The sequence below is a fragment of the Hemiscyllium ocellatum genome, chromosome 21 (genome assembly GCF_020745735.1).
Source record: "Hemiscyllium ocellatum isolate sHemOce1 chromosome 21, sHemOce1.pat.X.cur, whole genome shotgun sequence".
Lineage (NCBI taxonomy): Eukaryota > Metazoa > Chordata > Chondrichthyes > Orectolobiformes > Hemiscylliidae > Hemiscyllium > Hemiscyllium ocellatum.
Genome location: NC_083421.1, coordinates 62,897,480 through 62,911,633, shown reverse-complemented (window position 1 = coordinate 62,911,633; position 14,154 = coordinate 62,897,480). Strand labels below are relative to the sequence as shown.

Genomic DNA, 14,154 nt, shown 5'->3' with positions numbered 1-14,154 from the left:
TTTTTGGGTGAGGGCCAGGAGGTAATTTACTGGCTGCAGTATTCCCAGCCTCTGACCTGCTCTTGTAGCCACTGTGTTTATATAGTGAATCTGTTTGAATTTCTGATCACTGGTGACCCCAGGATGTTGATAGTGGGGGATTCAATGATGGTAATACCATTGAATGTCATGGTTAGGTTGTCTCTTACTGGTGATGGTCATTGTCTGGCATTTGTGTGGTACGAATATTGCTTCCCACTCATCAGCCCAACCCTGGATATTGTCCGGATCTTGTTGCAAACATGGACTGCTTCAGCGTCTGAGGAGCCATGAATGGTGTTCAACATTATACAATCATCAGCGAACATCCCCACTTAGGGTCATAGGGATGTACAGCACAGAATCAGGCCCTTCGGTCCAACTCATCCATGGACCGAAGAAGCAGCTGAAGATGGGCAAATCTAGGGCACTATCCTGAGGAGCTCCTGCAGAGATGACCAAGTGTGGCATCAAGGAGCCAACGATATGAAATCCGTCCTCTGGTCAGAGGCATATCTCACAAATGAAGATAGCTGTGATTCATAGAATCCCTACAGTCTGGAAGCAGGCCATTCGAGCCCAAACCGACTCTTTGAAGAGCAACCAAATCCCCTACCCAATCCTGTAACGTTGCATTTCCCATGGCTAAACCACCTTGCCTCTGCATCCCTGGACACTAAGAGCAGTTTTACCTACACACCTCTTGGACTGTGGGAATAAACTGGATCACCCAGAGAAAACTCCACACAGACAGTCACCCGAGGATAAAATTGAACCTAGGTCCCTGGCATTGTGGAGCAGCAGTGTTCATCACTGAGCCATTGTGCCAGCCCACGAACCAGGCCTTGTAATCAAATAGTCTGCTATTACACACCACCCATTGTTAGCCACTAATAGTCCCCATTAATAGCCATTCTCAGTCCTAGCCAGATCATTATTCATTCCTTTGTCTGTCCAACTGCTCTTAGAGTCAGAGAGTAATACAGCACTGAATAAGACCCTTTAGTCCAACCGGTTCCTGGTGAAGGGCGTTTGCCTGAAGTGTTGATTTTCCTGCTCCTCGGATGCTGCCTGACCTGCTGTGCTTTTCCAGCACCACTCTAATCTTGACACCCTTCAGTCCAACAAGTCCATGCCGAACATATTCCCACCTGCCTGCTCCTTGCCTGTGTCTCTGCAAACCTTTCCTGTTCATGTACCATCCAAATGTCTTTGAAACATTGTCATTATGCCTGCATCCACCACTTCATCAGGAAGTTCGTTCCACATGTGAAATATAATAACGGTGATAACTTGACACTGTACAGGAAAAAGTAGGCCATTTGTTTGGCACCACATCCATCACCTTCAACAGCAGCTCCTTCTGTCACTAACACATATTGGCAGCAATGTGTATGTCTACAATATACACCACAGAAGGTCATAGAATCATGGAGATGTACAGCACGGAAACAGCTCGTCCATGCCAACTCGATATCTCAACCTAATCTAGTCCCACCTGCCAGCACCTGGCCATATCCCTCCAAACCCTTCCTATTCATATACCCATCCAGATGCCTTTTAAATGTTGCAATTGTACTAGCCTCCACCACTTCTTCTGGCAGCTCATTCCATACACATACCACCCTCTGCGTGAAAAAGTCTCCTTTATATCTTTCCCCTCTCACCCTAAACCTATGCTGTCTAGTTCTGGACTCCCCCACCCCAGGGAAAAGACCTGGTCTATTTACCCTATCCATGCCCCTCATGATTTTATATACCTCTATAAGGTCACACTTCAGTCTCTGACGCTCCAGGGAAAACTGCCCCAGCCTATTCAACCTCTCCCTGTAGCTCAAATCCACCTTTCAGAAAGGCGGCAGATGTACATGAATACCACCACCTGCAGGCTCCTTTCCAAGTCTCTCACTATCCTGATATGGAAATATATTGTTATTTCTTCTATGCTGCGGGGTTAAGATCCTGGAACTCCTGTCTGAAAAGCACTGTGACTGTGGGCATACCATGTGGATTGCAGAGTTTCAAGAATGCAATTCACCACTACCCTCTTGAGTGTTATTAGGTTTGAAAACGTGTTGCTGGAAAAGCGCAGCAGGTCAGGCAGCATCCAAGGAACAGGAGATTCGACGTTTCAGGCATAAGCCCTGCTGCGCTTTTCCAGCAACACATTTTCAGCTCTGATCTCCAGCATCTGCAGACCTCACTTTCTCCTATTATTAGGTTTGACAAATAAATCCAGTATTTGCTTAGCCAGTGACACCTACACCTTGTGACTGAATTTTAAAAAAAACTTAATGTCACTGGACAAGTAACCCAGAGCCCACAGCGTCTGATGGAATTTAAATTTAGTAAGCAACTAGTTTCAGTGACAGTGACCATGAAGCCTTTGTCAGTTGATCATAAAATCCACCTAGTTCACTATTGTCCTATAGGTCGGAAATCCAATGTTCTTACCTACCAACCTACCTGTGAATCCAGAGCCACAGAAATGTGACTTCTAAAGCCCTCTGAAATGATCTAGCAATCAAAGGCAATTAGGGATGGACAACAACTATTGGCCTTATCAACAATGTATTGCATCCAATAAAATAATAAAACAAAACTTTTCTGCACTTTTTTTGAACCCAGGCAGACCTTTTCCCCAGTCATTTATCTGTCCAACTGGTTTACTGTGTCTTTGGGCTCTATCACCACTTATCGTTTACTCCTACCCACCCCCCCCCCCCCAAAAAAATCCCATCTTCTGCATAAATACCAACTTTTTCTTAGCTAGCATCAGTTCTTAAGATAGAACATAGAAAAATACAGCGCAGTACAAGCCCTTTGGCCCTCGATAATCACTGGACCGAAAAGTTTAACTCTGCTTTCTCTCCACAGATGCTAGAGCTGCTGAGGTTTTTGAGCAATTTCTGTTTTTGTTTCTGATTTCCAGATCTATAGTTCTTTCGGTTTTCTGAACTGCCGCTGCCCTGCCTCTCTCAATCTGAATCCACGCTTGGTCAATTGAATTCATACATTGAAACAATATGGAGAATATTAAGTAATTATTTGCAACATTTTATATGTTTGTTCTGGGTATTCATTTACCAGTTATTCATTTAGATGGTTTTGGTTTAATTGCGTTTTGTTATTTACATTTAGAACAACTTCAAACCACTATTTGAGCTGTAATGGACAAACTGAGCAAGCAAAAATTCTAGGTTTCAGGACACACTGTGCTGCCCAGTACTGTCCAATACTAAGTGTCTCTCAACAACACTTGCTACATATTGGAGCCATATTCTGATAAATACTGCTAGATATACTGAGATTGTTCACTTTACAGCATAGGTGTTCAAGGGCTGATGTAATAGCAGTACAAAATTATGCTGGATCAGTTAAGGAGAAACTTTCCACTGACTGGGGGTGGACTGTATGTTACATAGGTTTAAAATAATTCCTAAAAGATCAGTGGAGAGATTAGGACAATTTTTCTTTTATACACAGGATTCTTTATTGCTTTTAGCAAGAGGTTGGAGTATAAAAATAGAGAATTATAAGGCATTATCCTGACAACGCCTGGAGTAATACATACAGTTTTGGTTTCCTGATTTTAACAAAAAAGGTTCCCATAGCCTTGGATGTTGCGCAGAGAACAACAATCAGTTGGTTGATCCCTGGATTGAAGGGGTTATCTTATGAGGAAGAGTTAGGCAAATTGCACCTGTATCCACTGTACTGTAACTTTTGGCTGACTCCTAGTTTCACCTCATTTTCGCAGCTCTCTCCCAATATCCATGTAGCTCCAGGTGGCGTCTCACAGCCAGCTGTGAAGGAAGCAAAGGGGACTGCCAGACATGGCGTCATACAGTCCCGAATCACTGATGACTCTATGCACTAAGTACTGTCTGCATAACCTGGAGAGAACCCTGTGTTACATGCAAGACAATGAGACGCTGAGACTCCACCCTGACGTCTTCCTGCCCAGTGAGATCTGTGACCGCCTCGTCAACATGTGAGTCCCAAGCTGTGTGTGTGTGTGTGTGTGTAAGTACGTACATACATGTATATCGGACAGGGAATGTGCAAGAAGGAGTGGAAGGCACAATGACAGAAAAGAGAAAGTGAGGACTGCACATGTTGGAGATCAGAGTCAAACATTATGGTGCTGGAAAAGCACAGCTGGTCAGGCAGCATCCAAGGAAAAGGCGAGTCGATGTTTTGAGCATTAGCCTTTCGTCAGGATGAAGGGCTCATGCTCGAAACGTCAACTCTCCTGCTCCTCGGATGCTGCCTGACCAGCTGTGCTTTTCCAGCACCACACACTTCGAGAGTGATAGAAAGGTCCTTCAGATGATGACGTGAAAAAGCACATGCACAGAAAGCTTGCAATGTGTAAATTGGCCGTTTCCAGCTTGAAACCACTTCACAGGCTGTCAAATATCTTGGGATGTCTTGAAGTTGTGAAAAGTGCTGTATAATTGCAAGCCTTTCTTTCCAACAAGCTGTTGATGTGAGGGGTCAATTGTTAGTTATAAAACTGAAGATTTGTAGAATTTGTTTAGGAAAGGGCATAAAGAATAAAGGAACCAAGACAGCTCCAGGGAGCCACAATCTACCTGAATGTTAACAGAACAGGATTGAGGGGCTGAATAATGTCCTCCTACAGAATAAGGGGTCACATTTTAAGGACACAGAGGCCATTTCAGACAGAGATAAGGAGACATTTCTTCACCCAGAGAGTAGTGAACCTGTGGAATTCTCTGCCACAGAAAATGGTTGAGACTAAATCATTGAATTTTTCTAAGAAGGGGATTGATACAGTTTTTAGGGCTACAGAGATCAAAGAGGTGGTGCAATAGCGGGAACTGGGGACTGAGTTGGATGATCAGTCATGATCATATTGAATGGTAGAGCAGACTCAAAAGGGCCGAGTGGCTACTCCAGCTCCGAGTTTCTTTGTTTCTACATCTATGTTAAAATAGCTTCAGTTATTGCAAACGGTTCAACGGTTCAATTGACCGAAGGTGCACAAGGTAATGATGGAAAGGGAGGGCTGTAGTTGGTTTGTATTCCTTCAAGTTTTGAAAGAACAGGGAGTGATCTGATCAGGCATTTTTGAAATTATGTAATAGTTTGATAGGGAAGTAGAAAGTACTATTTCCTTTAGTGCACGGAGTCCAGAAACATAGAGCTTATACATTCAGGAAGTATAATCAGAAAGCGGTTACTTACCCAAAAGGTAGTGGAAATCTGAAAGTCTTTGTTTTCATGTTTTTCCGTTACCCCCCCAACCACCTTGGCCACACACACTCAATCAATGTCAGTTTAAGTAGATCCTTGTGTGCATACTCTAGGTACATGGACCTGGTAAACACAGACAATAACTTCCAGCCACACGAAAGCTTCTTCAGCTTGTTCTCAGACCATCGGAGTACTCGACTAACTCACATACACTTGAGGGGCATTCAGGAGGACATTGTGCAGGATCAGGACTTGGTGGCCTTTTCTAAGCAGGTATGAGCGCCTTTTACATTTTCTAAACAGCCTTCCATTGTTTCATTGTGAAGTTTACTCCCTAGATTCCTATTTCCCAGTAAGTTCTGTTGAAGTCTGATGCTTGAACTAGTAAGTGTGAACTGAGAGAGCAGGATAAACTGGGCATGTTTTGTTTCATCAGTCAGCCCCCCCCCCCCCCCCCTCCTGAAGATACTGATCCCATGTTGAGGGTACGGTTTAACAAGGTCCCTGTCATCCTGCTCACTGAGCTGTTGTGCAGCCTCAGTAGCTGGATGGTGAATGCTGACAAGCTATTCAGCAATGGGAGTGAGAACTCACAACTCTACTCATCTCATTTCTCAGTGCAGTCAGGACTGTTTCCAACTGTCCTCTCCCTAAGAGTCACTGGGGCCAACTATTATATTCCTCATGTATCTTTGTTTGAGACCAGCACTGAGCAAGTATCAAACCTGTCACATTCATGTTTTGATGGCTCTGCTTGAGACAGGCTGTTGTAAGTAATTGTAAATAGGAAGCTGAGAGTGGAGTAGGTTTTGGATGTGAATGATCATGTACTAGCAACACACTCTGTCTGCAATATCTTTCTATAATATTTAACCCCTTATATCTGCTTCACACACTCCATGTGGCAACAATATCCACGCTCTCTCCACTCACAGAATCACAGATAATTACAGCATAAAAGGTAGTCATTCAACATGTCATATCTGGGAGCCTCTGCAAGAGTTACTCTGCATTATCCTGTCCTTTGTCATAATAGTGCAATTGATATTTATCTTAGATAAATATATATTCAAGAGGGAGCTGGACATGCCTTTGCAGCTAAAGGGATCAAGGGGTATTGAGAGAAAATGCGAATGAGATACTGAGATTGCATGATCAGCCGTGAATGGTGGGGCAGGCTTGAAGGGCTGAATGGCCTACTCCTGCACCTGTTTTCTACATTTCTGTGTTTCTTTAAAGCCATGATTGAATCTACCTTCACCACTTTGTTTAGATCTGAAATGCAATGTCTGACAGTCACCCTCCTCTAACCCCTACACCCTACCTCAATTCCCCACTCATCTTCCAATTGCTCCTCCCTCTCTCACAACTCCACTCCTCCCCAAACCCCCTCCTCCTCCCCAAACCCCCTCCTTCTCCCCAACTTTCCTACTCTTCCCCAACCTTCCCCACAATAGCCTTTTCCTTTCAAAGGAATAATTCAAAGCCTGATTATTCTTAATCAATCTGTTCAGAGATGTTATCATCTCTAGGTAGGGGTGGGACTTAAACTCAGGTCTTCAGGCTCAGAGGCAGGGACAGTACCACTTCATCACAACAGCCTTTAATACAATGTGGTCTCCTAGATATTTCTAATCAGCCTGTTCAGGGATGTTATTATAGACCTCTGGAATAGGTAGGATTGGAACCCAGGTCTTCTGGTGTAGAGGTAGGGTCACCACCACCATGCCAGAAGAGCCTTATGAGACACCCTGTCCTTAATAAAACAATGTCCATCACCTGGGTATCTTTTAACAATGTAATTAACAAACTGTTAACAGATTCCTTTTGCTCATTCTATTTAAGGAACGATGTCATGACAAAACAAAGTTAACATATAAAAGTAATTAGAGGAAAAATATGATTTTCATAATTCTTATGAACTAATCGTAACACAATCATAATCATAATCCTCTAAGACATCCAATAATTTCCTCAAGTAAGTATTTTTGTCTTTTTTATTCCTTCACGGAACGGGAGTATCTCTGGCTGAGCCAGCATTTATTACCAAACCCTAATTTCCTGTTAAAAGAGAATGGTGAGCTGTCTTAAACTGCTGCAGTCCATGTGGTGTAGGCATACCCACAATAATCTGGATTAGTGGTGCTGGAAGAGCACAGCAGTTCAGGCAGCATCCAAGGAGCAGCGAAATCGACGTTTCGGGAAAAAGCTCTTCATCAGGAATAAAGCTTTATTCCTGATGAAGGGCTTTTTCCCGAAACGTCGATTTCGCTGCTCGTTGGATGCTGCCTGAACTGCTGTGCTCTTCCAGCACCACTGATCCAGAATCTGGTTTCCAGCATCTGCAGTCATTGTTTTTACCATACCCACAATAATGTTAGGAAGCAAGTTCCAGGACTTTGACTCTGCAGCACCAAAGGAATAGCGATATATTTCCAAAGCAGGCTGGGTGTCGCTTCAAGGTGTACTTGCAGGTGGAGGTAATCTCATGTATAGAAGTTTACTTTCAGAAAGACTGATCTAACTGAGAAACACAATACCCTTGACATATCATTTAATTCGGCAACACATTTGTTTAATTTCCTCAGCTTTACTTCTATATCATTTATCTTGTTAGGTACTTCCAAAAATACTTGTCTTTGAATGTTTTCAATTGCAAAGGTGTGGCAATTATGTTAAATTACTCTGTTTTTTAGCAGTGACCAAATGCTGCCTTTTGTCCTAGAATATGACAATGAACATCTTCTGTATCTTAGTTGCAAGCTGCAGGGAGAGATCAAAGTCCTACAATATGGTGACCATTCATTGGTTTATGAGTAGCACTCTAGTCCTGTAAAATAATACCTGGAGTAGTCTGACTTTCCTCTTATTCCTTTTGAAGAGAAATGCCTAAACAAATGAACTAATAAACAACCACCTTAAAGGAGCATTGTTGCAAAACAAAATTTTAAAGGAAAGTTATTAAGTTAAATTAAAATGTTATTTCCAGGATTGATTTCCATTCTAGCCCCTGGTTGTGGACCACTGACCACAAACTGATTGTCAGAGGCAGACATTGTAGAAATGATCTTAAACCACCAAATGTATACTGTGTTCGTCTCTGGTACTTCAGCCATGCACTCCACAGCTGTTATGATCTTGTGCTCAGTGTCAGTGATCGATTCCCTACTAGGGGAAAAAGGCTTTCAAAACTCCATGAACTGCTTGGTGCTGGAGATGTGTTTAATTCCCTCGTAGCAAGCCATGCAGCTTAGTGATACCCCAGCTATTATCATGAGAGTTTTTGTGGTTCCGTTTCACTCCGGCGTTGCCTTTGTCACCTTTCCCTCTGCCCTAATGTGGTTTACATTTACTGAGAAACTGTAGGCACCCCAGTCCTTTATCAAACCATTTCCATCAACTCTCTATCTTTAGTAACATAATCAGCAAACCTTTAATACTGTTTCTAAGGTGATGACCAGTTCTGCTTTTATTCGTCAGGACCTGGTTGAACTCCGCTTGGTTAACTGTGAGAAGCTGTCAGCCAAGAGCCTGCAGACTCTAAATAACTTTCGTAGCACATTGGTTTCCCTCAGCCTGTTTGGCTGCAAGAACATTTTTTATGAGGAGGAGAACCCTGGTGGCTGCGAGGGAGATAATGAAAGCCTGGTGAACCCCACACGGCAGGTCCTGGTCAGAGACTTCACCTTCGCTGGCTTCCACAGGCTCTGCTTCCTCAACCTGGGTCACCTGACAGATGGAGTGGACGTGGACCGACTCCTGCGGCCGCTGACCTCCCTCACCTCGCTTGACCTCTCTGGCATTCAACTCAATGACATCCAGTTTCTGCTTCAGTGGCAGAAGCGGCTGGCATCACTGGTTCTGTACAACATGGACCTCTCTGAGGAGCACATCTGGGTCCTCTTGCAACTCACTAACCTCAGGTAAGAGGAACATGCTTCTGGGTCAGGGTCAAGTGGCAAATTGAGGTTCCGAATCTTAATTTCTCCTTCCCCAAGCTCATTCCCGCTCTCAGCACCATATGACAGTGGAATAACTTGTATAGCATCTTTTAACATAGTTAAGTATCCATCCATGCTTCTCAGGAGCATTATCAGACAACATTTGCCACTGAGACATTAAGACAAGATACCAAACGTTCTAAAGAGTTGTACTAGACTCAAAATATTAATTCTGTTTCTCTGTCCACAGAAGCTGCCAGACTTGCTGTGTTTCTCCAGCATTTTCTGTTTTTATTTTTATTAACCAAGAGCTTAGTCAAGGAGGTCAATTATAAGGAGCATCTTAAATGCAAGAAATGTTTATGGAGGGAATTTCAGAGCTTAGGAGCTAGGCAGCTGATGGCCCGGATACTAATGATAGATTGTTTAACAGCAGGGGACGCTGTAAGAGCCACAATTGTAGGAGACAGAGAGCTCAGAGAAGCACAGATTACAGAGATAGGAAGGGACAAGGCCATGGAGGGATTTGAGACCAAGGATGAGAATGCAGGCCTGTGATTTGGAGGTGCTGGTGTTGGAATAGGGTGTCCAAAGTTAAAATCACACAACCCCAGGTTATAGTCCAACAGATTTATTTGGAACTGAAAATGTGTTGCTGGAAAAGCGCAGCAGGTCAGGCAGCATCCAAGGAGCAGGAGAATCGACGTTTCGGGCATGAGCCCTTCTTCAGGAAGAGAAAAGTCGATTCTCCTGTTCCTTGGATGCTGCCTGATCTGCTGCGCTTTTCCAGCAACACATTTTCAGCTCTGATCTCCAGCGTCTGCAGTCCTCACTTTCTCCTAGGTTTATTTGGAAGCACTAGCTTTCAGAGCGCTGCTCCTTTGTCAGGCTAGACAGAGACACCCACATCCCCTGAGCGGATAAAAAAGAAACGTTCCCTCAGAAAGTTCCAGGTTCACTGTATCCATGACATCGCCAGGAGCTTCTACACTCCCTTGTAAAGGATTATTAGAGATGGAGGTAATTTGTTGCTCATGGTAATAGGATTTACAACATGAATGTCAGATATTCGCAGATTTAGTAAGTATATGTTTTTGAGAGAAATAAAGACTTGCATTCTGTTGTGACTTTCACAATTTCAGAACTTCCCACATTTATTGTGCTTCTACAGTGGATAGAGTGAAACAGAGTGACCAATGTGTGCATAGCTCAAACTGTTTTGTGATCTCTTTTGTGGATGGGGATATATTTTAGCGGGACACCAGGGAAAGTCCTAACAAGGTGGAAAAAAACCCATGTCCCTGAATGGGTAGGGGTGAATGAACAAATTTACTGTTGTTTTAATTGTAACCTGAATGCATCCAACTCAAAATCTTGTACACGATATGTTGTTTCTGTTCTATAGACATTTGGACATTTCTCGTGACAGAACATCTAGTTTTTACAAATTCAAGCTGACCCGGAAAGTGCTCACTGCCTTCGCACAGAACCTTAAAAACCTTGTCTCATTGGACATCTCAGGACACCTGATGCTGGATAACTCTGCAATCTCATGCCATGATGAGGCACTGGGCCCTGCGAGGTAAGGCCTGAAGCCTACAGCCAAATATTTAAATATCAAAGTACTGTTACTGATAATATTTTCCCAGGCCGTTTTCAAATCTTCGACAAAATTATGTTGCTTTCATTCATGTTGTGTTTTGATCAGATATTCAGAATGTTTCCCAGTCATTGAATCATTTGAAATTGTATGCAATCACCGTGATGATGTAGTGACAGCCTATTGGCCATTGTGTGCATTGCCATGTCCCTCTGACAGCATTGAGGTGATTGATCAGTTGATTGGCTTTCAGTGTCGTTTGTTTAGGGAGTCATTTGGCCCAGGACAAACTCCCAGCTTCTCTTTGAATAAAATATACAAACACTCCCATCTCTGAATCAGAAGGTCCTGGGTTCAAGGCCATTCCAGAATGTGAGTACTTAACCTAGGATTGCATTCTAGTCTGGTTCTGAAACATTGTTTCATTGATAGAAATGCTGCCCTTTGGATGCAAGGTTCAACTGAAGCTGTAATAGCCTTGTATAGTGGTTTAGGTGGATATTTAAGATTCCATGGTAGTCTTGAAAGAAACGCAAAGGAATTTCAGTCCGTTTTGCAGACAATATTAATCTTCGAATCAATAAAACCAATTAACCAATCATCCATCTCTCTGGGAATTTAAGACAATAATTTACATTATATAGCACCTTTACCTTATTAGATTAGATTACTTACAGTGTGGAAACAGGCCCTTCGGCCCAACAAGTCCACACCGACCCGCCGAAGCGCAACCCACCCATACCCCTACATATACCCCTTACCTAACACTACGGGCAATTTAGCACGGCCAATTCACCTGACCCGCACATCTTTGGACTGTGGGAGGAAACCGGAGCACCCGGAGGAAACCCACGCAGACACGGGGAGAATGTGCAAACTCCACACAGTCAGTCACCTGAGGCGGGAATTGAACCCAGGTCCCTGGCGCTGTGAGGCAGCAGTGCTAACCACTGTGCCACCGTGCCGCCCTATAAACTGTCTCAAAGCATTTCACAGATGTGCTATTCAAAGAAATATTGACATCACCCCAAAGAAAGGGATATTAGGACAGATGACTGAAGATAGGTTTGGAGGTGGGTCTTAATGCAGGAGAGAGGTTAAAGGGCAGTTTTAAGGAAGGAATTTCAGAGTTGAAGACCTAGAAGTCTGAAGACATGGCTACTGATCATGGGCACAAAGTACATCATTGTGTGGAAAGTGCCTGGAGATGTTTCTGAGAAATGTGTTAGGACTCTGGACCAGCTACTACACTAATTTGCTTCACACTTTTGTGTTCAGCAATGAGCCACAGAAGAGCAGCATTGAACCATTCCGTGCACTGAGGAGATCCTTTCAGTTTTTGGGACTGTTTGACACCACACTTTGTAACCTAACTCATATTCCTGCCCACAAGGTAAGCAAAGCAAGCTAGTTCTCATGGTTACTCTTTTTTTTTTAAAAGTCATTTTGAGATACGCGTATGTGTCTGTGCTTGTGTATGAATGTGTGCCTGTTTCCATTTGTGAATATGTCTTACACACATGTGCGTCTCTGCTAGTGGTTCCGATGCACACATGTCCATGTATTTGTGATCTGCTATAATTGCTTGAAGCTAGAAGAGGACCACAGTAAGAATCTTAGAGTTTGCATTCAGGGTTTGGGTTGTAACTGGTTGACCTGCAGATTGAACTCCAGATTGTGTTCCTGTGTCTAGATAACTGGTGAAGCAAATGAGGATCAAATCCTGAATGCCATAGAAGCTTACACTGAATACCGGCCAGAGATTGCATCGCGTGCAATAAACCATCTCTTTGATATCGCACGGATTGAACAATGTGACCAACCGTTGCGTGCTCTACAGGTAAGCTTTGAACATTAAGTCCAGTTGACTGGGATCTGACAGTTTTAGAATGGTACCGAACGCTGCTTTAATAGTGCCAATGTAAAGTAGTCACTGCTCCTCCAGGCGCAGTACTAAACCCTGTTACTGGATCCACTTTATGACATTTCCTTTTTTAGCACCAAGGTCATTGCGAACTTTCCTTTGTGCTGTGATTTCAGTATATGCTGCCGTTGCCCTGTCCAACTTGGGCCTCCTCGGAACCAGTTGTTTGTGCAAATAATGAGAACTTTGACTTCTTTACATTATAATTTATTTTTTAGATACTTCCTTAAATGAGCTACTATTACATCTACATGGTTTCCAATAAAACACAAGCTGGTTGCAAAGAAAACTTAAGACCATAAGACCATAGGAGTGGAAGTAAGGCCATTCGGCCCATCGAGTCCACTCCGCCATTCAATCATGGCTGATGGGCATTTCAACTCCACTTACCCGCATTCTCCCCGTAGCCCTTAATTCCTTAAAACTTTAGTCAGATGAAGCAATAATAGTAAACAAGTGAAAACTCACCCCATTCTGAAAGAAAATACAAGAAAGATCAAGTTAAAAAAGAAGCTGATGGTTAATGGGAATTCAGTATAATGAAGGTTCTGGAAGGAAGTGAACAAATCTTCCAGCTTTATGATCGCCTTATAAAGAAAGTAGTTTTTTGTTGATACCAGAACTGTCTGGATTTATCAAGCTTTTTCTTTATTCTTTTGTGGGATGTGAACGTTGCGTGTGAGTCCAGCATTTGTTGTCCTTTCCTAATTGCTCGAGAAGGGGTCGGCTCTTTAGGCAGGAGTCATATGTAGGACAACCAGTATCCATTTCTAAAGGACATTAGTGAACCAGATAGATTTTTGTGATATCATTGTAAGGTCACTCACTGCAAACTAGCTTTGTTTTTGAATTTTAAAATTAGGCTTTCTTTTAATTGAATTCAAATTTCACTCTTTGCCGTGGTAAGACTTGAACACACGTCCTTAAAACATTAGCCTGGGTCTCAGAATTACCAGTCCCTTGAAAACAGAAAGAAGAGAAAGTGTAATGAATGGGGAAGGAGTGAATGGGTGATACACAGTGAAGCTTGAGACCACCTGTAATTTGACTTAATTAATGAAATGGTTTCCAAATGTCAAAGAATATTGGCCTGAAAATATATGAATTGATCTCAGAAGCCATGAAGCAACATAAAACAAATTATATTTCTATGAATTAAAATATTCTGAAATTCCCTCCCTAAGTTTCTCCACAGCCCTCTCCTCCTTCCTTTTGTGTCACCTGCCCTAAAATGTGTCCATTTTTATTTAGTAATCAGCCAGTGAAGCACTGAACAAATTTTACTCCGTTGAAGATGGTATAGAAGATGTAGGTGGATACAGGAAGGATGGAGGAAAGAAAATAAAGTATTGTCGTGTTTGAAATCTAGAGAGAGAATGATTTACATACACACACACACACACACACACACACACACACACACACACACACACACACACACACACACA

The 14,154-nt window shown here is 42.9% G+C and overlaps 1 protein-coding gene across 2 annotated transcripts in view; it reads left to right on the top strand.

Moving 5' to 3' along the window:
* Positions 1–14,154, top strand: part of zer1 (zyg-11 related, cell cycle regulator) — a 29,466-nt gene that overhangs the window by 1,659 nt on the left and 13,653 nt on the right. The window contains exons 2-8 of one of the 2 annotated variants that reach the window (XM_060841602.1): positions 2,951–3,058; positions 3,779–4,012; positions 5,355–5,514; positions 8,722–9,164; positions 10,588–10,764; positions 12,061–12,175; positions 12,476–12,622. In XM_060841602.1, coding sequence (XP_060697585.1) covers positions 3,855–4,012; positions 5,355–5,514; positions 8,722–9,164; positions 10,588–10,764; positions 12,061–12,175; positions 12,476–12,622 — 1,200 coding nt within the window. In that variant the 5' untranslated portion in view covers positions 2,951–3,058; positions 3,779–3,854. The remainder of the gene's footprint in view (positions 1–2,950; positions 3,059–3,778; positions 4,013–5,354; positions 5,515–8,721; positions 9,165–10,587; positions 10,765–12,060; positions 12,176–12,475; positions 12,623–14,154) is intronic. The other variant, XM_060841601.1, reaches the window with a different exon arrangement.